Raw genomic sequence first — 26971 nt, 5'->3', positions numbered from 1 at the left:
CTTGAATATTGGGATCATTGCTGAAGGGTTTTTGGGTTTGTTTTTTTTTACTCTCCCTCATTCCTAGAAAATGAGGGGGAGATCCTGCTGTAGTTTCAGCAATTGCCAACTTGAGGTATAAGAGACAGTGTTTATTGATGAGCAGTTGGCTGTTACATGAAGTGATTGTGATGCAGTAAAATGCATGTTAAATATCCTTTCATAAACTGTGTGAAAGGTAGGCTCTCTGCGGACCCATATATTTTAACATATGTTTTAACATTTTGGATTTTTTTGTAATTTAATTCATTTTTATCAGCATGTTTTTCTTTGTTTCTCTGTCAGAGCTTTAAAAATGCTTTAATTGTAAGAGCAAGTAGAAACTTCATGAAATTCTGACAAAAGCTTTTATAAAAGCCCTGAGTCCTGCAAGGGAATAGAATTACAGCAGTAGTTTTCAAGGGAATCTTTACACTGTGCAGCCAAGCTGCCTATCATCTGAGAAGGTAGAAATGAATGCAGTTGTGTTTTTTGTGATAGTACATTTTATTCCAAGTCCCTTGTCATTCTCTTGCATGTTAGCATATAATATAGTGGTGATTTTTTTTTAAAACCTTCCATCAGTTGAGGTTCTTCCATGTCCAAAAAACCCCATGCTACAGAAGAACTGCAAGATTGCATGACTTGTTCAGAAAAGTATGCTTAATATGGGTGTGTTTATACTAGAAAAAAGTACTCTTATTCTAAATGCATTGCTCTGAGAGAGATTCATGACAAAATAGTAAGAATACCCAAACCTCGTCTTCTACTACCCCTTGCACTATTACTAATATCTTTTAGGGAGTTAATACAGCCTCTGAATTAGAACTTCCTAGGGACCTAGACCTTAAATTCTGAAGGCTGCAAGTGAGAGAAGAACAGTGGGAAAAACCCTGATCATACTCTGTTCACTATCCCTTTCAGCATCCATTCTCTGTCACTGTGACACAGGATATTGAGCAAGATGGACATATGGTCTGACCCAGGAAATAGCAATTCTTATGTTCTTATGTGCAGTTTTACTACTGGTGGCATAATGGAACAATCCTTTTCTAATGCAGAAAAATGATGTAAACGTATGAGGCTGTATGACTTGGATAGAAAGAATTTGCTTTAAGGGCTAGATTAGATGCAGAAGAACTAATATTTTTGTTTGTATAAGCTAAATATTAACCAAATGTATTATTTCTCAAGGTTATTAGATTTTCAGTTTATCCTTTAAAGCCTGTAACTCCAACTCCATGCTTCAGTTAGTGGTTGTTTAAATATCTTTCATATATGTAATAAGTTTGTACATAAACTCTTAAGTTCTTTTTTGATAAACTAATTTTATGATGGCATTGTCATACATATTTGCATATTTTATTTCATTGCTGCAGATAAATCCTCTTCGGGGACAATACAAAGTGGAAAAGGTTTTCAGAATAAAAGCCACTTTAGGACCATCGCACCAAAAATGGTACTAAAAGTTACAACATCAGGAATGGTTTCTTGTCTTCAGCCTTCTCTGCCTGAGCAAAGTACTCCTGTTAGAGCTGCAAGCTCTAAACCACTTATAGTGCCAACACAAAATTATGCTCTGATGCAAGTTACTGGTCATGAAGGAACTTTTTCTCTTGTGGCCTTGCCACAGGTTACTCCTGCACTAACCCAACAAATCCATCAGTCAAACATGTCCCCTTCTGAAAACCTCAAACTTCCTATTCCTAGGTATCAATCTGTAAGAAGCAAATTGCTAATTGACAAAAAACCAACTCAAACCACTGCTTCAGGTACACATAACAAGATTCTTGTCAAGACACGGACTTCATCACAGATGCCACCAGTGACTACCTCTACTGAAGACCATTCTGAAACTCATTCTATGACTCGTGCATCTGAACAAATGATATTACTGGATCAGGGGTCAACTGAAGTTACAGTTGCTACTTTGCTAAGCGAAAGCAACAATGTCGAATCTGAACCTCCTTTATTGAGCAAAACGGACACTGCTAAAGCTAATGTGTCAGAACCATCTGCAGCTAAGGAACCTTTATCCAAGCCAGTGGGTGTAAGAGATCCACTGAAACTAAATTTACATTCTATGGAAACAGCAAATGAAACCACAGAAGGCTCAATTGTTGTATGTGAGAAAGTTAAAGAAAAAACAGTGAATTCTGCAAACTCTGTCACTGTCCTGTCACCAGCTGTTTTGGGCAACCCTGTGCAATTGACTCCCTCTACACCAAAAGGAAAACTGCCTATTTTGCCTTATTCAAGAATGAAAAAAACAATGTTTTATAAATCTAAACCAAATTCTAACATTGCAAATGCTGCTGCTCCTGTGCAACCGTCTGATTGTGAAAAAATGCCATCTTTGGTGAAAACCTTAACTGTTTCTAGCAAAGTTTCTGGTAAACTGTTACCTATATCTTTTGCACAAGTCTCCAAACAACCCACGTGTGAAAATGCCCTCTGTCCAGCAAGTAAAGTAGACGTTGATAATCCAAAGAAATTGAATGCTGCAGCCTTGAAGAGAAGAGGCAGAAAACAAAGAATCCCAGATGATATATTGGCCTTTCAGACCAAAAGAAAGAAGCGCATTGTTAATAAGTTTAGAGAAGGTAAAGAGAAAATAAAAGTTGATCCTCAGGAACCAAAACACAGAAAGGGAGATGAAGTAAAAAAATACCGTAGTATTAGGCCAAAACCTGTTGTTGTTATGCAGGCTTTAGCTCCACAAACATCTGCAGCCATAATAGGGTCCAAATCTGACCAGGTAAAACAAGACACTTATTTGAATAATTCACTTCCCAATAAATATTTAAGTTATAAACAGAGTGAAGATGTTTCTGCTAAACCAAGTGATTTGTGTAGGAATATATTTTCTACTGTACCTAAGATGTGGCATAAGTGCCATGTCTGCAACCACAGCTTCCAGTTTAAACACCATCTTCAGGACCATATGAACACACACACAAACAGGCGACCATACAGTTGTCGAATTTGCCGTAAAGCATATATTCATTCAGGAAGTCTAAGCACACACATGAAGCTTCATCACAGTGAAGGTCGACTCAAGAAACTGGTGTGCTGTGAATTCTGTTCTAAAGTATTTGGACACGCAAAAGTATATTTTGGCCATTTGAGGGAAGTGCACCGGGTTGTTATCAGCACCGAGCTCTCCACTAGTGAACAACAGTTGCAAGATGCTTTAAAGATCAGAGACATAAATATAAAAGGGGCAGATGAATCAATAGAGAGGTGAGTGCCTATGCAAGTTAAATGCCAATAAGAGAATGATTTCAGGAGTTTTCTGCTTCTTTCTTCTTTATTGCTGTAAAAATTCTGTTATTATTAACTTTTCCTCCAGAACAAGTCTCACAGCTGTTTGCAAATCCTTTTGGATCTCTTCTTTAGTCTGTGCCTTCCTTCCTATAGTCTGTAAGGATTTTTAAGTCTCAAATTATCATTGATAGATGAGTAACTAGCCTAGTCTTGAATATTTCCCCTTAAAATAATACTGCAGCTGCCAGTGAAACTGTTTATTGTTATCTATATACAAAAACAAATGATTTTGATATTTAGTATATTTTTAGCCTTGTTTTCCTCTGCAGTCTGTCAGTTTGTATTTTTACCCATGATGGTACTCAGTGAAGGTTATACTTCAACAAAGCAAGTAGTGTTGCAGTACTTTACAAATCCCTTCACTATGTTAAAGACCATTGCTTCTCTGAGGTACTGCTGCCTTGTCTACATTTGTGCATTGATTCCTGCTTCTGCCTGCAATTGCATTAACCAAAAAAAAGTTAATATTTACCTTGCCATAGTAGAACAGAAATGCTCCTATTCTTGCTGTATAGTCTTGCGTTAAACTCTCTTGACATATGATAAATACTGCCTTTCTGGTTTGCACCAGACTGACTTTGTTTTATTGAAATATGCTGTATTTGTTCATATAGAACACCCACCCAAATAAAACACCCATCTTGTTTTTGAAAGGCAGAATGTAGAAATTTTTTTTTCCAGAGTCCTTGCTGACTGTGTGACATAGAATAAGTCCTCCTGGAAACACAGAGGGTGCATCCACACACGCAAGCACGTGTGCTTGCAGCAGCTCAAATAGAAGTGGTGCAAATTTGAGCCGGAGCTTTTTGCTTGGACATGCACTTTGTTGTGGAGCAAATTGTGCCACCTGGGGCAAAATAACCTGGCTCCTCCCGGATCTGCAGCCAGAGGTAACTAAAGCCCAGGGCCAGCACCTGTGTTGGCCCCAGCAGTATAAAAACCTGTCCTGGCCAGGAGGTCAGGGCTATTTGACGTCTGGAGCTTCTGAGGCCCAGCCACTTGGTATCTGGGGACACTAGCCCCTTGTGTCAGCTATACTGCTGAAGCAGCATCCCAAATTCACTTTTTAAAATACCCCAAAATCTTGTGTCAGCTATACTACTGAAGCAGCATCCCAAATTCACTTTTTAAAATACCCCAAAATCCACATTCTTCCACAATTAGAATAAAAGAGAGAGAGAAAGGGGGATTGATCTGATGGGCAATGTTTTATTGCTATATTTACAATGTTTAAGAAATTTGGAAGCCTACCAGTGTCTCTAGCATCATAATAAAATAAATCCTAAATATCTATATGTTTTAATGTTTACTTTTGATTTCCTTATCACATGGTGGGTGTGTGATGTGGGGATGTGGGGTTTGCAGGAGAGGGTGGGGGGGTGTGAGTCAGTGTGAGGGTAGGTGGGGGCTGCTTAGAAGGGGTGGGTCCCCTGCATAAATGCCGCTTGCCCCCGGTGGCTGGTGGGGCATGGCAGTGCTGGTGGGAGCATGGTGGCGGCAGTAAGCGGGGAGCTCCCGCAGACACCGCCGTCGCTGTCGGCAGCAGGGGGAGGGGAGGGGAGGCGAGCCCCCACGGACACCGCTGGCAGTGACAGCGGTGGCTAGCAGTGATCACTGACTGCCCACAGATGCCACTGGCTGGGGAGTGGGGGGCAAGTGACAACCTCTCACAGGCACTTTTTCTGAGGGGGTACACCGCCACGCTCTGGGGGTGCACGTGCACCTGTGTGCACCCCTTACACATTGCCAATGGTCCCTTGCCCCTGACATGGCAGAGCCCCCCCCCTCACAGCACATTGACACAGCACAGGGTTCCAGGCCCCCCCAGAGGCTACAGCTCCCCCCCAGACCCCGTGCTGGTCTCCAGCCCCCTGCTCATTGCCCTGCTCTTTTCCAGCCTCTGGAGGCTGGAGATGAGCAGGAGAACAAGCAGGAGGCTGGAGAAAATATGAGAACAAGCAGGAGGCTCATTTCCCCCAGCTCCCCATTTGTTCCCCTGTTCCCCATTCATTCCCCCCAGCTCCCCGTTCATTCCCCCCATCCTGTTTGTTCCCCTACCCTCCGTTCATTCCCCCTGCCCCCCATTCATTCCCCCCCACTCTCCGTTCATTCTCCCAGCTCCCTGCTTGCTCTCCCAGCTCCCCTACATTCCCCGGCAGTAGCAGAGAACAAGCAAGAGGCTGAAGAGAGCAGGGTAAGTCTCCAGCTTATCTACAGGGGCTTATCTCCAGCCTCCTGCTCTCTCCATCCCCCTGCTCCTTCTCCTGCTTGGCTGCCTGCTCCCCTGTCTCCACTTTTGCTCCAGCATATGGCAGTTTGGTGTGCTTTGCGCCACCTCTTTTGGGTTTGGTTTTTTTATTATTGTTACTGAGAAATCCTGGTAGCAAATATTGTCCCAGCACTGCAAATTAGCAGTGCAGGTTGCAGTTTAACATGCAACATATGTGGTTTGTGGTGACACAGAGGTTTGTGGCACCACAAAGCACATGTGCCTGCACTTTTGGATCCGGCCTATGTTTCCAGGAGGGCTTATTCTGTCATACAAAAGCCCCAGACCCTTGCAAAGGATGATAGCAAAGCCATTGCTTTTTTCCTGTAAGTTCTTTATATAAGTTCCTGTAAATAAAGTGTTTTTTTCACATCACAAGCCTCATCAAGATTTTATCAGCAGCTCACTTGTTGCTTCAGATACAAGCTGCAGTGCTCAGCCAATGGCTGTGGCTGTGAGAGGTTTAAAACAGGATTCTGCCTCTTCAGTTTGCTGAGCAGACGCAAACAGTAGCCACCTTGGCAGTTGCATGGCATACACAGTGCCAAGAAGTGCTCCTTTTACAGCAAAGCAAAGCAAAGCACTTCCCTGTTTAAAACACACACCCCAGTTTTGTGGGGGTGATTTTGGAAAAAAGGTGCATGTTCCTTGTGAGAAAATATGGTACTTAATTAAGTTCAGTGTGTTTCTCCTGTGCCTTAATTCTGTGCTGAATTTTAATTTTATCCCACTGTGCTTTCTGTTACTGTGAGTTTGAATTCTCTATTCCATCCTCTGAGACATTAATTAAAAAATTAATAGTACTGGACTCAACTAAGCATTGCAGCACCTCTTTCAACCTTGCTATCCATCTTATGATGAATCATTTATAATTCATTTGTTTGTTGGGTAATTTAGCTTGTTTCATATCACTATATACTAGTCCTTTCTAATTCATAACTCTTTCTCTCAACGGAGCTCCATGAAGCTCTTTGAATAAATGCCTTATTAAAGTTAGAGATGTCACATTTAGTTCATATTTCCTTTATGGTGTTTGTTTGTTATCCTATTATAAAAAGAAATCAAAGCAACAGTATTGGGTAGTACATCATATATTTAAAATACTTTTACCTATAAAACTATCACAGGCTGTTTGAAGTTTTTCCTGTTTGAAGTTCTGTTTTACTTTTTATTAATACTAGTGGTGATTGTGGGGTTGTTTTTATAATTGGAATTTATCCCAAGTCAATTCCTTTTAGTACTCAGCTGCTAATTATTGTCACTTCCATGTTACTAGTACTATGGTGCAGTATTTGGGTTGAAATCACTGCACGGGAGGGTGTTTTGTTTTTAACATTTCAGTGAAAGATTTCTATTTGTTTTAGGCCTTGCAAAGCTTAGTTTTATAAAACTTAACTTTGGAAACAAATTTTAACTTGACAATGCCAATTTAGATCATTTGCTTTCAGCTAGCTTATTGCTTTAGCTATCTTTGCCTAGCATTTTACTACTTTACTTTTTCTCAGCACTTGTAAATTGTCTGTTTTATTAACTGCTGCAATAATGCATGGTTATAACAGTATAATATTTCCTAAAAGTTCTTGCTACTTAGAGATTTGGGAAATTTTCATTTTTGTTTTGCACATAGCTAGTATTGAGGTAGTTTGCATATCCTTTTTCTGTTTTAGGGAAAATAAATGCAATTTTGAAGATCTGTTTCATAGTCAAGGAGAAGTTAAAGTACAGATCAAATGTGGCCAATGCCAGTTTACTGCACTGTCCTTTGCTGAAATGAAGTTTCATTTGCTGCGTGCTCATGGAGAGGAGATCCAAGGAAGAATAAAGGATGGAATTCTACAAGGAGGCATGGGACCACAGGAGGAACTGATCAAACATGCAGCTCATTTCTGGAAGCAGCACAATGAGCGGCGAAAACTGGTGAAACGTGCCCCTTATGAGGAGTTCTATACTTTTCCAAAATTGAGAAGGCAAATCTGTCTTCATCATGAAAATAATGGTGATGTACTAACTAAAAATGAGGTAATTCAGTCAGGGAACAGTGAACCAGCAAAGGAGTTGCAAAATATTGGCTCTGCACCACAAACTAAAAAAATTCAAATTTGGTCTAAAGCAGGATATAACTGCATTTTATGCAAGCAGGTATTTGGAAGAAAAGAGGATCTTTGTGGTCATTGGCAGAGTTGCCATAATTGTGAAGACCCTTCTGTTCTTTGGACTATTTTTAATTCATTCTTCAAACAGGGGGTTAGTGAACTTTCTAATACCGAAAAATGAAGCATTGACAACATTCAGGTAGAAAAGTATTCACCTCCAAGTTTACTGAATGATTTGTGTCTCATTCACAGTATCTCAAAAACTGGCTCAAAAAAGTGTCACTTTTTTCAGTCAACAGTAATGCTGTTTGTACATATGGTTTAGATCTGTTTTGCTAAATAGAAAACTGTGTATTTATATTGTTGATCTTTCCAGATACGCACACACAAACCTGTTTTATACCAGTGCACTAAGGGCGTTTATAGACATGCTCCGGGAGGTGGGGCTGGTGTGGGGGGTGCTTTAATTAGCAAGCCGCAATAATTAAAAGTGCCTGAGTGTCACGTGTATCAGTGTCCCCACACACAAAAAAAAAATGGCAGCGGGACACTTTGAACTAAAGCATGTTCGACAAGCTTTAGTTCAAAGCACCCCACTGCCATTTTTCAGTTCAGGTACACTGTACGTTAAATTCAGCGTGTTAATTTCCATGCTCAGGCAGACTCAATTAATCGAGTCTGCTCCCACGTGCTGGATTTACAGCACGTGGGAGCAGCCTCTCTGCATGTCTGTAAGTGCCTGAGATGTTCGTGCATTCAGAACTTCAAGCATAAACAAGGAGGCAAAATGCTAGAAGTTGAAATTGTGAAGAAAAAAGAGCTACACCAAACTTATATTAGACTATACACAGATATGAATCAGTGGGCTGAAGCACTGGCATGCAAATGCTGTTCTTGGGTGGAATGACAAAATCAGATCAAAAATGTAATTTCAGTCCCAATATAGTGCTTCCAGAGTTATGGTGTGTGTATGCAGGTATACATACTCTTCTCTGCATATGTGCATGCTAGGACAGCTCATTTATTAGGGGCTTTACATCCCATAATGTAAATGTCATATACAAAGGGCTTTTAAGTCTTGTTTTCTTCGTTTTAACTTCATGAAAGTTCATTGCCTACCTGCATGTCTCGCAAGTGTTATATTTTATCTTGATAAATAGCAGGTCTGTTTTTTTTTACCCTGATAAAGTGTCATGTATTTTTTTGCAGCTAGCTTGTTTAGGGATGAAGGAAAATATACTTGTCACCTGTGAAGCAGAGAAGTTCAATGGAACCCTCAGAGCTTGACGACTCCAACATAAAAAAAAAATATGTTAAAAATAGCAACCTGGTTTGGTTACATTTAGGCAGATGGACTCCTGAGACTGCATAATATTAACAAGGAACTTGAAGCAGGTCCTTGGACCTTCCATGAAAGGAACCACCACTAGTGCTAGCACAGCTCTCTGTCTCTCCCTTGTGTACATGCGTGCTTGACAAATTCAAGGGAAATCTTCCCCAGGCTTTTAAATGGATGCTACTGTATAATTCAGGCTTTCCTACCTCCACCAGTGTATGTGGGTGCCATGATCCAGTAAACCACATAAATAATGGTTATAGCACCAGGGTTAGCAGCCCTCACATGCACATCCCTTTTTACAGTGAAGCAGAAGTATTATGAAAACTACAGGGACTCAGTTTTATAATGCTGCATAAGGCAGTACTGTAGATAGATGGTACACTAAGTTGCACTACCATAGAGCAGGCTGGATGAATCGCTTTTTCAGCGAATCTCCAGTCGGAAGTTTGATCCAACTATTCAAACACAGGAATTTTAAGGATATATGGTTGCTTTATTACACTTATAATGGTGGGGTGTGGTTCTACACAGGGAAAATAGAAAGCAACAAGCAAGGACTATTTAGAAATCCAGGTTTTCATGGATTTCTGCAGAATTCTTCAGAACGTAGCATTCTTAAAGAAAAATATGACCTCTGATTGCAAAGGTCAACCTTCACATTGCTGTTTCTTTGATTTCTTCTGCACTCACAATCAAGCTTGTATAAAACCAATTTAAACTGCTGCAAGCAAATGGAATGCTGGAGCTCTGTTGCAACCAAATGTTTGGCCAGCCAGTGTGGCCACAGTCTAAAATGTATTCTTGACTGAAACGCTGTCTACCCTGACGCTTCTTCGGAGCACTAATAAAAGTGATTTAGATAAGTGTTGTCTAATAGTGCCCAGAACAGGTGGGCAGGGCACATTTAGAAGACAGAATGATAAAAATGCTGATGCCCTTTTTTACATCAGTGCTCCTTTTGTTTCTGCTTCTGGCCAAAGTGCATCTGTTCAGTGATGGAAGAGTCATCCCTAAAAATCTACACTAGATGTGACCTATTTTGCTAACTCTACAAAGTTTGAGATTTTACTATGGTTGTGACTGCCTAAACAGATGTGGACTAAAAATGTCAGGTGCTACTAATAGGACCCTAGAAGCTATTGCATGATTTCTCTATGTTATTTGTAACATCATAACATTAATTTGATAACTTTTAAGTAGGCAAGGTTCTTTGGGTTTCTTTTATTAGACCAATTAAAAAGTTGAAAAAATTGTTCTTTGTAAGCTTTTGGGCACAAACACCCTTCTTTAAGCATCAGGAGAGTTTCAGTGCCTAAAGGAGGGTTTTGTGTCCAAAAGCTTGCAAAGAACAATTTTTCCAACTTTTTAGTTGGTCTAATAAAAGATAAAAGATCAACCCAAAGAACCGTGTCTGCCTGTGTCCTTAGACTAACACGGCTTCAGCCAACAACTCTAATAACTTTTAAATGACATTCCTTATTTTAAATGGAGTCTGGTGTTTAAGTATGAAACTGGGAGCAACTAAAATAGAAAACAAACAGAAAAACTCTCACAAATACTACACAGGTGTTTGGGGTGAGAGAAAATCCCTGTGACTTTTGATGGCTTTCCTCCTTATTTCTGTTGATGTAAATACAAAATCTTAGTTGTTTCATTAACGCTTAGCAAAAGGAAGACTACGTTTATATGCTAAACTACCTCTGAAATATATATTTTGCTCTGGCCTATGCTTGTACATCTTTAGTGGCCAGAGATAGAAAAACAACGTTCATATCCTCAGACACTGACACAAAATGTGCTGCCATTGACTCTCACTGGGTAGGTGAAGGAAAATGTACTGAATATTAGACAGGAATAGCTTATTTTAAAGTTGAGTGTTTCCTATCAAACAGGGAGCATATTTAATTTAGTACAGTGTGCTCACATTAAGAAGCAATCTTTCCTGAATTAGCTTTTCTTAACACTTGAAATCAAACAGCTCAGTGTGATGTCTTTGAAACTAAATGCTTGAATGTGAGCACAATCCTTCCTCCAGTTATGTCGTTAAAATGCATCAAAGAAAATTGCACTCTTAGCATAAAACATACTCTTTGTTTTAATAAATAATAATTTAAGATGCTTCTAGCATTTCATTTTAAGTAGGACTTTCTTTTTAGTGTTTTTCCTCATTGCTCTTAAGACCAAGCAAGATGCTTGCAAATAAAAAAACAAATATCTGCTTTTCTGTTCTGATCATGTTTCTCATTTATAGCAGATATTGATTCACCTCCCCTAATCACCCACTGGCCTAACACAATCCCCTATTCTTCAGTGTATGTTTAAAGGAGCTGAAATTAAGACAGCTCTGATGTTTACTTCCTTGTGTTCAGGATCAGCATCAGTGATGTCAGATCAGTTCTTGGAAAAACCCCTTGGAAAAGTATTTATTAAAGTGGTGCTGCAACAAACCCAGCAAGAGGAATAGCAAGCATATGCATTCAACAGTTAGTTTTGTTTTCCAACAAGAACAGTCACAATTTTTCATTTTCTTCTTTAAAAAAAAAAGAAAATTCAAATTTGAAGTTTGTTCTTCATTAGGAATGAGATCCTTATTCCCTCTGCAGCCCCTTTACCCATGGTAGGGCAAGATAAAGGGTCACAGAACATTTAAAGCTGTTTAAAGGCAGGTATCAGCGTGGTTCTGAGCTGCTGTTTGGTGTCCTTGTCATATGCTTAAAATCAGATGCTTTTTAAAGGTGGAACCATTTTATTCATTTCAGGTTTTTATGATGAGGTGAAGTGGGCAAGAAAATGCAAAGACAAACTCTTAGTTTTAAATGTGCTTTTATTTTGAATTTGTGTTCATTTTGATAACATAGAAAAGAAGCATTAAGTAGAGTGTGTTTGCTGTTAAACAAAGTGGTTGTCATGAATACAGTTTGCTGTTTACTTCAAAGTTGGACAAGCTTAACATCTGTTTTGCACATAAATTATTTTTTAAAATCATTGAAATATATGTCATTGTTTTTGTAGCTGTAGTTTTTTGTTCCCTTCTGTTTTTTCTGAAGCTCTGTTTCTACTTCGCTGTTCAACTTTAAAGCTGTTCCTCATATGGAAAGTTGTTCCTTCATCATCACACCATAAATAATCAATGCTGGATGAGTTCCATTGCCTTCTCTGGCTTGCAGAATCTTGCCCTTCTCCAGCTGCAGCGCTACAGTTTCCTATGGCTAGCTTGACATGGTTGCTGGCAGGAAATGTTCAACTTCACTTATTTATTAGAATTTAGATCTCTGCTATTTAGCCCCATCAGAGCTGCTGTCATGCCTCGTTAGATACTTATTTTGTCTACCATTCACTGAGCTCTTTAGCAAAAATGTTATAAGAAGGATGAACAGGAATTTAGGAAAGCAGATCTCAGATTTAAGTTTGTGCAGCTGAGAGCCAATGCTTGCAAGTCATCAGTTTGCTTACGCTCAAACATGTAGTTTGTATGTCTACACTACTTCCGCTTAGATGCGCATCTCTTTTGGAAGGAAGTGAATAAGTTTAAATAATGTCAGGCACCTATCAAACCTGTATAACGTAGAGTTGTGACTATCTTGTGTAAAGATTCAAATGTCATTAACTACAGTAAGTTTCCTAGTCAAATTCCTTATAGCTCTAAAGCGCAAAAATGTCTGCGTGCTGGACATGACACAGAAAACATTCAGCCTCTTGAAGAATAAGTTGCGTGATAACTAAAAAAGGGTGGCAAAGGTTGTCTGCTTTAATTTTAACACAGAGTTTACAGCTGATTCAGTATATTATGGGAGTTTTTTCCTCCATTTCTCAAAATGTCTTCATTTTTCCCTGGTATGTAATGAATGGGACCTAATCCGGCCAGCTGGTCTTCCTAGGGCAGGACCACCCCCTGCCACACACACCCACCCACCCTGTTCAGGAAGAATTGGGGCTTTTGCATATGGCTTTATAGAGCTGATCCTTCTGCAAGTAGGAATTCCTGAAGTGGAAACTGCAAGGTTTTAGGAAATTTTTCTGATATTAGTGAGTTGCCAGTACTTACTGATACTCTATTTAAAAAAAAGACAGTAAGTCCCAGTAGCATACTTCTACAGTTGTATTAGTTCAGATTTTAACTTCTGGAATTTGATCAAGTACAACACTGTTTACTTTGACATGAGAAAACTTCTGTATAATTACATGTAGTTATTTCATCTTCCTGGCCATCTCCAGGTGAGTTCTGTCGCTTGTCAATCAATATAGCTTCTTTTACTAGAGATAGTCAACTTCTGACTTCTGTCACCTCAGAGATATTCATAGTAGGATAAAACAGCGTAAATTTGGTCCAGTTGCTGTCAGCCACTTCTTACTTTTTTGTGGGGTGGGGGCGGAGGGGGAATACATTACTAGCACCAATTCAATTCCAGTGGTGGAAGCCCTAGCACAGACAGGGATCTGATACAGCAGCTGACATTTTAAGCACCATATAGCTCTATAATACTAAACAGCAGTATAGTATATAGTCTATCGTAGACAGTCTATAGTAGACAGCAGCCAGCCTTTTGTTTATACTATTAGTACTCTCACACTTGCAATATAGTTAACTGCTAGTGTTAAAAAAATCATGAGTCAGGTCTCCAAAGCACAGAGATTAACTGAAAAAAATCATACTTGGAAAAAAATGATCAAGTTAGGCTTCTTTTTATTTGCTTTCTGGCTTTTGAGCCTTCAGGGACTCTTTGCGACCATAAGGGCTAAAAAGTTACTTAAAATTAAGCCTGAGTTTCACATGCAATTGGTTGTCTCTAGGGGTTGGGCCTTTAACACTTACCAGTGAGAATTCCTGTGGCAAAAACCCTCTCCTCTAGTAGGTAAAAATAAGGCTTGAATTAGTGGTCTTCCTAGGGTGTATGGCACATGCTGCATGAGGAATCTGATATTGCCTGTGACTATCTTAGGTTTCTTCTGTGACTAGACTCTCGTTCTGGTACCTTTCACTAATAACAAATGTTCTATGTTTCATCAAAGCCAGTTAGGACACCAATAAAGCATTTTGTTTCTTCATCTTCAGTAATTTTGCTCTGCTTCAACTTTAATATGACTTCAACATATAATAGATCAAGAAAACCAATCCAGCTTCCTTCTCTAGAAGCAATAAGTGACTTGGTAGTGATAATAGTAATACATTTTCCTGTATTTCAGGAGCAATGCAGTAATTTTGCACTGTAAATTTAGGGTTTTTCCTTGTTTTTATTTAGGGTTCACTTTTAACTGAAGTAAATATTTTCTGCCATATGTTGCAATACAAATAAATCCTTGTACAGTTCTCAGTCCTTGGAGCCTGAATTCCATCCAGTCCTTTTACTATCTGCCAATTTCTTGCTAAGTGCAAACCTGACACTGTTGCCAATAAATCCACCTTGATGCCATTAAAAGTCATCTGCCATATTTTCTGTCAAGCTAATCAAAGTTTGTGAGAAGATATTTTTCAAACGTAGCAGTCTCTAGAAAGCCATTTCAATTAGGCATATTAAATAAGATGAATTCCATCCCACTATAAAGTGGACAGAGGGTACAGGTTGACTCAAAGCTGAATTAATTTTAATCTATTTTGGTTTTATTAATATATAAGAGATAATGGGGAAACATTCACATTTTTAGGGAAGAAGTCTTTTATGTTGTTCTGTATGATGCTCTCCTACTCCATTCTTCTTGTCTCTTCAGAATATACCAAACCAGAGCCCGCATTTATAAATTGATTGCATTCTGTTAAATTAAAGCCCTGTTTTATTTTTACCCTGTGAGACAGCTGGTCTGATAAATGGTTGGAGTACCAGCACACCATCAGACAAACTACCCTTTCTATACAGGTTAATAGTGTAATGTCTGTCAAGGGCAGAATTTCCCATGTCTTTATATCATGAAAATAACCATTATTAAAGGATTAAATGTGTAGAACTTTTTAAACCTCACAGTGTTAGTAAAAGTAATGTATATGCCAAACTGCACACAGTGTATTCAAGGATAGTTATTTTTCTTTTAGTAAAATAAGGAAAAAGTGCTTGCTATAGTACCCATATATTTGTGGCTGCTCTAAAGCGTGAAACAGACAATGACCATCTGGGTTCCTCCAGGAAATTGGATTAATTGTTGAATTGGATGAATTTCTTTTATATAGCCCGTTACTGTTGCTAGTTAACTACATATGTAGGATTCAAACAATATACCTGAGAGTGATTTATTAGTACATCAAAAAAATCTGGTATTAAACTTCACCACTGGGATTTGCTTACATTAGGAAGCAATGCAGGTGGCAGTCTATTTCAGCACTGAATGGATTTTTCCCCCTTTATTTCTTCCTGATAAATTAAGTGCTTATGTAAGGTGAGAGATTGAAAACATTAGAAGCCTGAAGTCCTTAGTGTATCTCTCTGCAAGCTATAGCTGGATAGAAAAATACAGGATAAATTTCATACTATTTATATACCAATTCATCTCAACCATGAACTATGCTTCCTGTCTACCTCTAGGATGAGAGAATAATATGAGTTCCTTGGTGTGCAGTTCTATGGGCTTTTTTTTTAAACAAGGACTGCTAATTGCATCTAATTGTTTGCATTTTGAAATGTTTAAAGGTATCTGCCAAGACGGAAGTTATTTTGACCACTTAATTCATTTCACCTGTCACCTAGGAAGAATTTGTTTCCAAGTCTTCATTACAAAGGACTTACTTTATTCTTTGCACTTTCCTCCCCATTATTATTTTGTATATAATGGGTATGATTTATACATAAATTAATTGTCATCAAATTGTCTGTTTTGAATTTGCTTAAAAAAAAAAAAGACAGCCCATTCTGCTTTTGTGTTCAGCCACTGTGTAATGCTGTTCGCCCAAGCAGTTCACTCTGCAGCTTTTAATAGTGAGCACTTCATAATCCTTACTAGTTAGAAAATATTATAATTACAGCTTCTAACAGGGCTCTACATTTTTGTATTATAAGATGAACTTAGAGCTTGATTAAATTAGGCCTTTTAAAAGGATCCAGGTTCAGTAACGGTGTTTCCTGCAATGCACATCTCTAGAGAAAACTGAGATCTGACTTCTGTAGTCAGAACCAATTAGACTCATCCATTTTTTTCCTCTGCAGCGTTTAGATGACTCACATTTTTCAGGCACAGTTCAAGCATACTGTCAGGTCTCTTGGGCTGTGCGCCTCCTGGGCTCAGCATACCCACTGTCAGCTGTGAAAAATAATTCCCCTTTTGCAGTTGTGTACAAGGAAAGTAAGATGGTAAATCCACAAGCTAGATTTAAAGGTAAAAAGAAGGTGTAATATTGTTTACTCAGCACTGAATGGGGCTTTGTTCTAGTAATACAGGACAGTTATAAGTTATGGAAAAGCTCTTTTAATGTTTAGGGCTTTGTGGCTCATAAAGTTATTAGAATTCAGCTTGGCTTGACTCAGAAAAGGAAAATGTAGTTATTTTTCTTCAGTCAAATTTTACTTGTGCCTAAGACAACCAGTATTTTGAAAAATCCCAAAATGAACACAGTTCCAAATAATAAGTTAGTAAATTGCAAATAGTGCATTAAGAAGTCTTAAAAAAAAATCTGCTCTGACAAATTAAATCTACATGAGTATAGACCCACTTCTTTCAGATAAAAGTTGTGCCGATCTAGATTTTCATAATTGTACAGCTCCAGTGAAGGATCTACACTATAATTCAGTAGGGGTGCACCAACAGAGATTTTGGGGGCCGATACCCATAGTCAAGTTTTAAGGAGGCATATTGGCCCATACTGATCCAATTTCTGATACAGCTGTGTGCAGCTGGTAAGTTCATTGGTGGGGGGAGGGGCAGGGGCAGGCGCTGCCCAGCTGGGACAAGGTGTGGGACGGAGTCATGGCTCATCAGGGGGCCAGCTCCCACCACTGCTTGCAGCCTGGGAGGCACGGGGGAGGAGCATGTACTTTCAGATCTGCGTAGGGTGGGGCAGAGGGCTGGAGCTGGGGCTGCACTGGGCTTTTGGTGGAGCCTCGAAGAGGGCTATGGAGGGGGCTTCAGCCACTCCAAATTTCACCATAGCCCCGCTTCCAGCGCTGCCCTGCACTGGGAAGAGCCGGGGCTGTGCTGGGCACGCAGTAGCACTGGGAGCAGGGCTATGGCAAAATTTGGGATGGCTTCAGCCCCCTCCATAGCCTGCAGCTGCAGCCCACTTGCCCTGCCCCACCCCACCCCATGCAGATCCAGGGGCACAGCGCCCCCCCCCCCCCGCCCTCCCGGGTTGCAAGCAGTGGTGGAAGCCACCTCCCCCTGAGCTGCAGCTCTGTCTTGAGCCCTGCCTTGCCCTGCCCCAGCTGGCCAGTGTCTGCCCCAGCCTCTACCCCCTCCCTCTCCGTGCGGGCATTGATCTGCCCCCCATACCCCTTCCTTCCCCCTCCCCTTCCACCACAATAGACTTATCAGCTGCGCGCAGCTCTGCACACGCTGCCAGGCTCTGCTCCTCACTGCCTGCATGCTGTGCTGTGGCTGCACACATGCACAGGCATTTATCGGCCAAATTATCAGCTGCATGGGGCCAATTTCCAATACAACCAATTTTCTTTATATTGGTACCAATCCAATATTGGACCAATGCATCAGTGCACCTCTATAATTCAGAACTCCTGAAAAATGGTCTCCTTTATAGTCAAAATAATATTTTCAGATCTTTTGGCTCTGGAGGATTTAAAAATATCTGCTTTGTTTGAGAGGTAAGAGAAAAGATCAAGCATGACTTGTCATTTATTCTATATGCAGAGTTTGTTTTCTGCATTCTTTTTTCTGCTGTAATATTATAGTACTGCTTTGATGTGAAAAATAGATGCTAGAATTTTAATCACTAAGTCTACAAAGCAAATGAGTCTGCAGTTTCCACTGACAGAAGTATCAAGTAAAAAAAAATCTGCATGTAGCAGTTATAATGAACTTAAGTGGTTTGTCATTCAGCTTTCAAGTTACTTGCTATTCACGATATCAGGGTTAGATTTAATGCTTATTGGTATCAGTTCTGCACAGCTGGCAATCATTCTTATGCTATCTATGTATTAGGCAAACTGCGTCAGTGTTTTAATAAACCTTTAAATGCATCCAAATCCTTCTAAAGGCTTTCAGGAACCATAGCAAATAGCAGTACTTAGCTGACTGTCAAGTTGAAGTGATTAGTTGTCCAAGATTATTTCTAAGTACCAAGCTTTTAAGAAATAAAGTCATCCACCACTATCCTTTTTTTTTTTTTAATCTACCAGTTTTAATAGTTCAGTGTACTAATTACCACAGTATCTACTTGTTAATAGACCATGCAGCTGGTGTGCAGTTTGATTTGTGGAACATGTAACATGTTTTCGAAGCATAAGTTTAATAGCTGGCAGATGGCTAGTATGTTTTAATATCACAACACATGTAGAAGAGTAATGACTGTCTACCATGAATCTACTAGACCAAGCCTCAGTTCAGCAAATTATGTTGTATGTGTGATAGTCAAGCTGGTTTCAAGTTAAGTGCTGCCACAGTTAGGTATGCTTTCCAGAACTGGATCCTTAAAAATTACATAGAGCCTAGAGAATCCAATGCTGAAGTGTCTAACTTGAGGCACTACAGGTATGTATACACTGCATACCTGGTGGTGGTAGACTACTTACTCTCAAGCATAACTCACCACCTCACAAATGCCAAACCTGGAAATATGATCACAAAACATTTCAGCCCAGCGGAGATGAAGATTCAAGAGTGGCCACTGGTAGTGCTCCTGATTGATTGTCCTGCTTTGGTGCTTGCATACAGAAAGGTGGGTGTGATGTGCTCAAGGGCAGGCATTCCTGAAAACACTAAGGACATGGGTAATCACATGGTATGAGTAGCCCTGTGAAAGTAAGTGGCATTATCTACAGTGGTTAGAGCTAAGCACAGTGTAAGCGTAGGCAGGACTGAGGCCTAAGACTCCTTCACCTGCTACTGAAATGCTGCTAGCTCTGAACCATGTGCACAGCAGCAGGAGCTGCCCTTCCCTCATGGCCCCCAGATGAGCCACAGCTCTCCTGTGCCCCGCTCTGGCTGGGCAGCACCTGCCCCAGCCCCACTCCCTCCCTCATCGTGGGGGCCTTGATCTGCCCCCACGTGCCCCCCATGCTCCACTCTCCCCTTCCACTACAACATACTTACCAGCTGTACGCAGCTCTTCAAGCTGCCAGGCTGTGCTCCTCACTGCCTACGTGCTGCGCTGCAGCTGCACACATACATGGCATTTATCGGCCAAATTATCAGCCGCATCAGGCCAACTTCCGATATAGTCAATTTTCTTTATATTGGTGCCAATCTAATATTGGGCCAATGTATCAATGCACCTCTAGAATAAACATTTGGTTTCAGAACAGAAAATATTAATTGTTGGGTGTTACTAGGACACATTAAAACTGGTATTTAATGTAGTTATGACCAGAATTAGGTGCTGAACACTGAAGTAGCAAAGTTAGCAAATAATAGGGAGGTATCATAGGAACTTGAGAAGGCCCTCAAACATTTGGGCAATGTGATGGTAAATGGAATTTATTGAAGATTCCTATAAGATTATATATTTTCTATGATATATATAATTTTCTATATATCATAGAAAATTAGGTTGGGAGGGACCTCAGGAGGTCATCTAGTCCAACCCCCTGTCAAAGTAGGACCAGCCACAACTATATCATCCCAGGCATGGCTTTGTCTACCCGAGTCTTAAAAACTGCCAAGGCTGGAGATTCCAAAACCTCTCTGGGTAACCTGTTTCAGTGCTTTACTGCCCTCCTCATGAGAGAGTTTTTCCTAATATCTAACCTAAACTTCCTTTGCTGCAACTTGAGACCATTGCTCCTTGTTCTGTCATCTGCCACCACTGAGAGCAGTCTAGCTCCATCCTGTTTGGAGCCACCCTTTAGGTAATTGAAGGCTGCTCTCCTTAAGTCCCCTCAGTCTTCTTTTCTCCAGACTAAATGGGTGTTTATACATGTGGTCCAGGAGTGGTGGGGGGCTTTAATAAGAGCAGCTTTGAGAGCTGCTCTAATTAAAGAGCCCAAAGAATCATATGCATCAGCATCCCCAGGCTGAAAAATGGTTGTGGGGGCACTTTAACTAAAGCTCTTCAAAAGAGCTTTAGTTAAAGCACCCCTGCCACCATTTTTCAGCATGGGGGTGCTGATACACATGATGCTGGAGTGTGGTAATTACCATGCTACAGCAGACTTGATTAATTGAATCTGCTCTGATGTACTGTTATTACAGTGTGCCGAGCCAGCCTCACTGCACATATATAGGTACCCAGTAAGCCCAGTTCCCTCAGTCTCTCCTCAGAAGTCACGTGCTCCAGTCCCCTAATAGTTTTTGTTGCCCTCTGCTAGACTCTCTCCAATTTGTCCACATCCTTTCTGTAGTGGGGGTTCCAAAAACTGGTCACAGGACTCCAGATGTGCCCTCACCAGTGCTGAATAGAGGGGAATAATCACTTCCCTGGATCTGCTGGCAATGCTCCTACCAATTCAGCCCAGTATGCCAGTAGTCTTTGCAGCAAGGCCACACTGTTGGCACATTCAGCTTCTTGTCCACTGTCACACCCAGGTCCTTTTCTCCAGAACTGCTCCTTAGCCAGTCAATTCCCCAGGTTGTAGTGGTGTGTGGGATTCTTCTATCCTAAGTGCAGAACTTTATACTTCTCCTTACTGAACCTCATGAGATTCCTTTTGATCCAGTCCTCCAACTTGTCTAGGTCTCTCTGTATCCTATAAGATAATATCCTTCCACTGTATCTACTACTTCCCCCAGCTGCATGTTATCTTCAAACTTGCTGAGGGTGCACTTCATCCCATCTTCCAGGTTGTTGATGAAGATACTGAACAAAACTGGCCCCAGGACTGACCCCTAGGGTACTCCACTTGATACCAGCTGCCAACTAGACATTGAGACATTGATTACTATCCTTTGAGTCTGATGATCCACCCAGTTTTTTATCCACCTTGCAGTTTATTCATCCATAATGTACTTCCTTATCTTTTTTTCAAGAATGTTGTGGGAGACAGTAGGTTGCCTCCTCCATTGTATCAAAAACCTTGCTAAAATTAAGGTATACCCCATCCACTGGTCTTCTCGCATCCACAGCACCAGTCATCTCACCATAGAAGGCAATCTATAGTTGGTCAGGCATGACTTGCCCTTGGTGAATCCATGCTGCCTGCACCATCTCCTCCAAGTGCTTAGTGAGGGCCTGGTTCCTCCTCCTTCCCTTTCTTAAAGATGAGCACTATATTTACCCTTTCCTAATTGTCTAGGACCTCTCCCAACCACCATGAGTTTTCAAAGATAATGGCTAGTAGCTCTGCAGTCACATCAGCCAACTCCCTCAGCACCTTCGGATACATCCCGTCTGGCCCCATAGGCTTGTGTATATGTCCAGATTTTCTAAATAGTACCTAACCTGTTCTTTCACCACTGATGACTGCTCACTTTCTCCCCAGACTGTGCTGCGTGTTGCAGTAGTCTGGGAGCTGAAATTGCCCATGAAGACTGAGGTTAAAGAGGCATTGAGCACTTCAGCTTTTTCTGCATCCTCTGTCACTAGGGTGCCTCCCCCATTCAGTACGGGACCCACTTTCCCTGATCCTCCTCTTGTTACTGACATACTTGTAGAAACCCTTCTTGTTACCCTTGGCAGACAAGGTTCCTTGGGTGAATTTGATATCTTTTATTAGACCAACCCAAATAGTTGGGGAATAGTTATTAAGCAAGCTTTTGAGTTCAAAAACCCTTTGTCAGGCTAAGGAAGTGTCAGCAGTTGGTGTGTGCTCTTCCTGGATGGAATGAAAAGTAAAGAAGCCAGGGGCTGGGCTGGGCTGGGGAGTCAGTTGCCAGGCAGATTGTAATGTATCAAAAATCCAATGTCTATGTTTAGTCCATGATCTCTAGTATCCAGGAGGTTGATGAAATGGAGCTCATAGGCTCGTCTCTGGGAAGTGTTGTGTAAGTTTCCCTTGAGGATCAGGACTGAGAGATTGGAGAGAGAGTGGCCCTCCTGTGAGAAATGTGCCCCCACCGGTAATTGGGTGTTTCTGTCTTTGATGGATTTCCGGTGTGCGTTCATTCTGGTGCGCAGTTGTTGTTTGGTCTCTCCTACGTATTTTCCATCAGGGCATTTGGTGCATTGGATGAGATATATTACATTTCTGGAGGTGCAGCTGTAAGATCCGGGGATGCTGATGGCTCTGTTGTGGGGTGTAGTAATTGTGGGGGTGGTGGAGATGTGTTGGCAGGTTTTGCATTTCTTGTCCTGGCACGGTCTGGATCCTTTTGGCGTGTTCTGGGCTTGAGGAAGTTTGCTTCTGGTGATGAGGTTGGCGAGGTTCGGTGCTTGTTTGATGGCTAGGATGGGTGGCTCTGGGAAGATCTTTTTAAGAATAGGGTCTCTTTCTAGAATGGGTTGCAGTTTTTTGAGGATTTTCTGTACAGGTTCAAGGGAGGGGTGATAGGTCATAACCAGTGGTGTGTTACCCTTCACATTCCTTGCTAGCTCCAATTGCACTTTGGCCTTCCTGATTTCATCCCTGCATGCCTGAGCAATAATCTTATACTTTTCCCTAGTTATTTGTCCAAGTTTCTACTTCTTGTAAGATTCCTTTTTGTGTTTTAACTCACTGAAGTGTTCCCAGCTAAGCCAAGCTAGTCTTCTGACATACTTGCTAGGCTTCCTGTGCATCGGGATGTTTTGTTCCTGCATCCTCAGTTAGGCTTCTTTAACATACAACCAGCTGTCCTGGACTCCTTTCCCCCTCAGACTGGCCTCCCAGGGAACTGATGGGCAGGATCCCCTGAGTAAGTCAGAGTCTGCTTTTCTGAAGTCTGGGGTCCTTACTCTACTGCCCTTCTTCCTTCTTTTCTTCAGGAATATTTAGTTTAATTACCCCATGCTTACTGCTGCCCAAGTTGCCATCCACTTCTACATTCCCCACCAATTCTTCCCTGTTTGCGAGCAGCAGGTCAAAAACAGAATGGCTTCTAATTGGCCTCTCCAACATTTGCACCAGAAAGTTGTCCCTAACACACAAAAGATTTCCTGGGTTGCTTGTGCACTGCCGTTTTGCCCTCCTAGCATATATCAGAGTGATTGAAGTCCCCCATGAGAACCCAGGCCTATGATTAAGAAACTTGTACTAGCTGTTTGAGGAAAGCCATCATCCTCCTGGTCTTGTGGTCTATAGCAGACACCCACCACAACATCATCCTTGTTGCTCTCCCTTTTGACCCTAATCTAGGGTGGCCCCTCCTCCCCTCATCCCTAATTGGGTGGGACAGTCCTGAAATTTAAAGATCAAGTCCCAGTCCTGGGCTACAAGACTGCAGGATAGCATTTGTCCCACGTTTGCAGTATTGTGCAGGAATCCAGGTTTTCTGTTTTCCATGGAAAACTGTGGGAAATGGTGGGCTTCCTCTTGCAGGATGGCAGACTTCCAATCTGCAAGGAGCTGCTTGGGGCTGGGGGGTATGGGATGCAGAGGGCACCACATGCATGTGTGCATGCACACACGTATGTGGCCAACAACACAGGCCCAGGAAGTGATAGAGAGCAGCTCCCCAGCTGCCTGCAGGTAAGTCTGAAGGGGAGGAGTAGATAGAGGCCCTCACGGTGAGGGGGGGAGTGGGGAAGAGTTGGCGGCCGGGGGGGCACTGCGCAGCTGGGGTGGTGTATGGGACCCAAGGCAGGATTACGGGGTTGGCCAGGGAGTGGGATGGAGCAATGGGTGAGTCATCTGGGATGTATGGGGGGGAAGCTCCCTGCTGCTGCATGCACTCCTATGGAGGGGAGCATGTGCCCCCCCTCCAAATTCATGCACAGGGCAAGGGAGGATACAGGCTTGGGCTTCGCCACCCTGCTGCCCTCCTCAGGAGCCCCGTGCAACCATGGTGAGGCTGCCATTTCCCGCCCGGCAGCAGCGGCAGCAGCACATATTTGTGACCCCTACTGCTGCTGGGTGGGAAGGGGGCACCTTGCCATGGCAGCATGGGGCTCCTGGGGTAGGGCAGCAGGGCAGGGATCCCTGAGTCCTGCAGCAGGCAGCCTGCCCCCCACAGACTCCGCGTGGCTCTGCTCTGGCTGTGCTGTAGCAGAGTGGGGAAGGAGGCAGGCATCTGTCCCACCTTCCAATTTGAAAGAGATGGTCACCGTACCCTAACCCAGGGACTTTCAACGGGCCTATCTCCAGTTTTATACTGGAGCTCTGAGCAATCATATGACTCTTACATAAAGCACAACTCCTCCTCCTCTTCTCCCCTGCCCGTCCTTCCTGAATTGTTTGTAACCATCCATGACTGCTCCATTCATGCAAGCTCCCATCAAGTCTCTGTTATTCCAGTCATGTCCTAGTTCTGTAACTGTTCAAGAACTTCTGATTCTTCCTGCTTGTTTCCCAGGCTCTGTGCCATCATGTACACCTGAGGCAACTAGCCAATTGCTCTACTTCCTCAGGAAGAATGAGAAGGCCTCCTCTGTCATCCCCCATTACTTGTGCTTCCACCAGCTTACCTCAGAGCTTTGGTCTCCATCCCTTGGTGAATCTAGTTTAAAGCCCTCCTCACTAGGTTAGTGAGCCTGTCTGTGAAGATCCTCTTCCCGCTCTTCATCAGGTGGACCTCTTTTCTACCTAGCAATCCTTCTTCTTGGAATAACATCCCATGGTTGAAGAAGCAAAAACCCTGCTTGTGGCTCTATCTGTGCAGCCATGCATTGATCTGCAGGATGCATCTGCTCCTACCCAGGCCCTTCCCCTTGACTGGAAGGATTGAAAAGAATACCATAGGAACCCCTGTCTGCTTCACCCTTTCACCTAGAGTCCTATAGTCATCTCTGATCTGCTTAAGGTCCCCCCTGACAGTATCATTGGTGCCCATATGGGTAAGCAGCATAGAGTAGTAGCCAGAGGGCCAGCTGAGTTTTGGTAATCTTTTTGTGACATCTCAGATCAGGGCTCTGGCAAGTAGCAGACCTCCTGAGATAACAGGTCAGGCTGACAAATGGATGTCCCCATCCCCTACAGAAGGGAGTCTCCAACTACCACCCGTTGCTTCCTCTTGCTGGCAGTGATCTTGATCCTCCCAACCTTGGGGATGCCTGACCTGGCCTCTTCCACCAATGGAACGTGCTCCTCTTCCTCTGTTGTTAAGTCTCCATATCTGTTCTCTAGGCAAACCTTTGCAGGTGGAGATGAAGCCTTCTGCTTGCTGCCAGAGCTCGCAAGCCTCCACCTTCCTGGGAGTCCATGTCCTCTTCCTTCTCTACGGCCATCTCTGGAAGTCCTTCCTCTACAGTCCTACAGGCTTCCTGTAGCATTGAATCAATGAATTCCTCATGGCAGAGGATGCTTCAGAGTTTTGCCACCTCTTCCTATAGCTCTCTTGTCTGTTCTCAGAAGAATACCATCAAGAGGCACTGCTTACATCATAGGCAGTCCCCCACCTGGCTGTCACTGGAAGGAACTTGCAAGCTGCCATCTCCATAGGAGCAAGCCAGGACCTGGGTGGAAGTCTTGACAGTGAGCAATCCTGCCTGGACAGACACCTAACAGGTGCAAGCTGAGGAACAGCTGGCAGTGGCGCTGGCATTGCAACATCCTCCAGCCAGTTCTCTGCGTCTCTTAACCTGCCACCTCTTTCTTTCTGCCCCTCTTTCCAAGCAGACCTTCCCTAGCAAACTCCCTTATAAGCTGGCCTGTTTGCTACTCCTTGGTCCTGAAAAGTTCCCTTTTCCCTGCTAACCTACTTCCTCTCATCAAGCTTGCAGTGAAGCAAGGTGAGAGAGAGTTTCCATGATCCACACCCCACACGTCCCTGCCTGTGGAACTGGTGTCTATTGAGATGTGCAGGGAGCAGATCACCACTCTGTCCTGGGCCCTGACCCCATTCTGTCACCACCTCACGATCCCGGCCCTGCTCACCTTCCCACGCCCCCCCCCCCCCCGACCCATAACAGCTCACCTAGACTCCTTAACTGGCTTTCCAGCCCAAATAATTGCTCACCCCTGGTCTAACTGCTGAATTTTAACTTCTTACACTAAATATATGTAACTTAGTTAACCTTACTTAAAGAAAGAATTTACCTTAAAGGCTCCTCTTCAAGCGACATGCAGGGCAGCTATTTGACTGACAAACTTCTTGCAATCTGCCTTGTTTCCATGCTTCCTGGTCCCTCAGGAAGTCTCCTTCTATACTATTTTGGGTCTGAACTGGCTCTGTCCCCCTGTTAGATTGCTTCTGTCGGACACAGGATGCAATCACCCAGCTAACAGCACTGCCAGCTGCTCAGGGCACATGCCCAACATGCACACAGCTGACATTGCTGTCATGGTAATGCTGTCTAGTGGTGCTAATTCAGGTCTATGTTTTTCCCTTGCCTTCTCCCTTCCCACAAATATAAAATGCAAACTCTGTTTAAACTTTGAGAGGTGTTGCACAACCTACACCCTGCCTTCCACCCCCTCTTCTTCAGAGTCCATGTACTTTGCAGCTGAAGGGAAACTAACCACATCTACACATGCATTTTATCTGGGTTCAGTTTCCTCAAGTGTAAACTTCTGCAGATTAAGTGTTCCCAGGTAGGCATCTACACATGCAAGGACTAGGCAGCAGATTTGCTGCTTTTAGCACCAAACTTCCTGCATCCCTGAAATGGACCCCTGCCACCACCAGGGGGAGCTCCAGGCTCCAGTTGCAGCTGCCAGCAACTGGAAGCCCTCTTCAAAAGCCAGCCTCACTCACTGCTGTCTGGCCAGCCACTTTCCTACCCAGGAGCAGCATGCCTAGCACAGGGGCAGCACATGGCAAGGAGAGAACTGCCCACTCTATCTCCCCATACTGTGGCTGCTCCATCCCCTCCCCCTGGTAGTG

General features: G+C 42.6%; 1 protein-coding gene across 6 annotated transcripts in view; it reads left to right on the top strand.

Annotated features, from left to right (window-relative positions):
• Positions 1-26971, top strand: part of ZNF438 (zinc finger protein 438) — a 145979-nt gene that overhangs the window by 91280 nt on the left and 27728 nt on the right. For 5 of the 6 annotated variants that reach the window (XM_019498351.2, XM_059729129.1, XM_019498358.2 and 2 more), the window contains 2 exons: positions 1398-3261; positions 7282-12031. In XM_019498351.2, the coding sequence (XP_019353896.2) occupies positions 1398-3261; positions 7282-7888 (2471 nt within the window). In that variant the 3' untranslated portion in view covers positions 7889-12031. Of the gene's footprint in view, positions 1-1397; positions 3262-7281; positions 12032-26971 lie in introns of those variants that run through there. The other variant, XM_059729130.1, reaches the window with a different exon arrangement.

This window comes from Alligator mississippiensis, chromosome 5 (genome assembly GCF_030867095.1).
Source record: "Alligator mississippiensis isolate rAllMis1 chromosome 5, rAllMis1, whole genome shotgun sequence".
NCBI lineage: Eukaryota > Metazoa > Chordata > Crocodylia > Alligatoridae > Alligator > Alligator mississippiensis.
The sequence above is the reverse complement of the archived record's forward strand: the minus strand, read 5'-3'. Positions and strand labels throughout refer to the sequence as shown.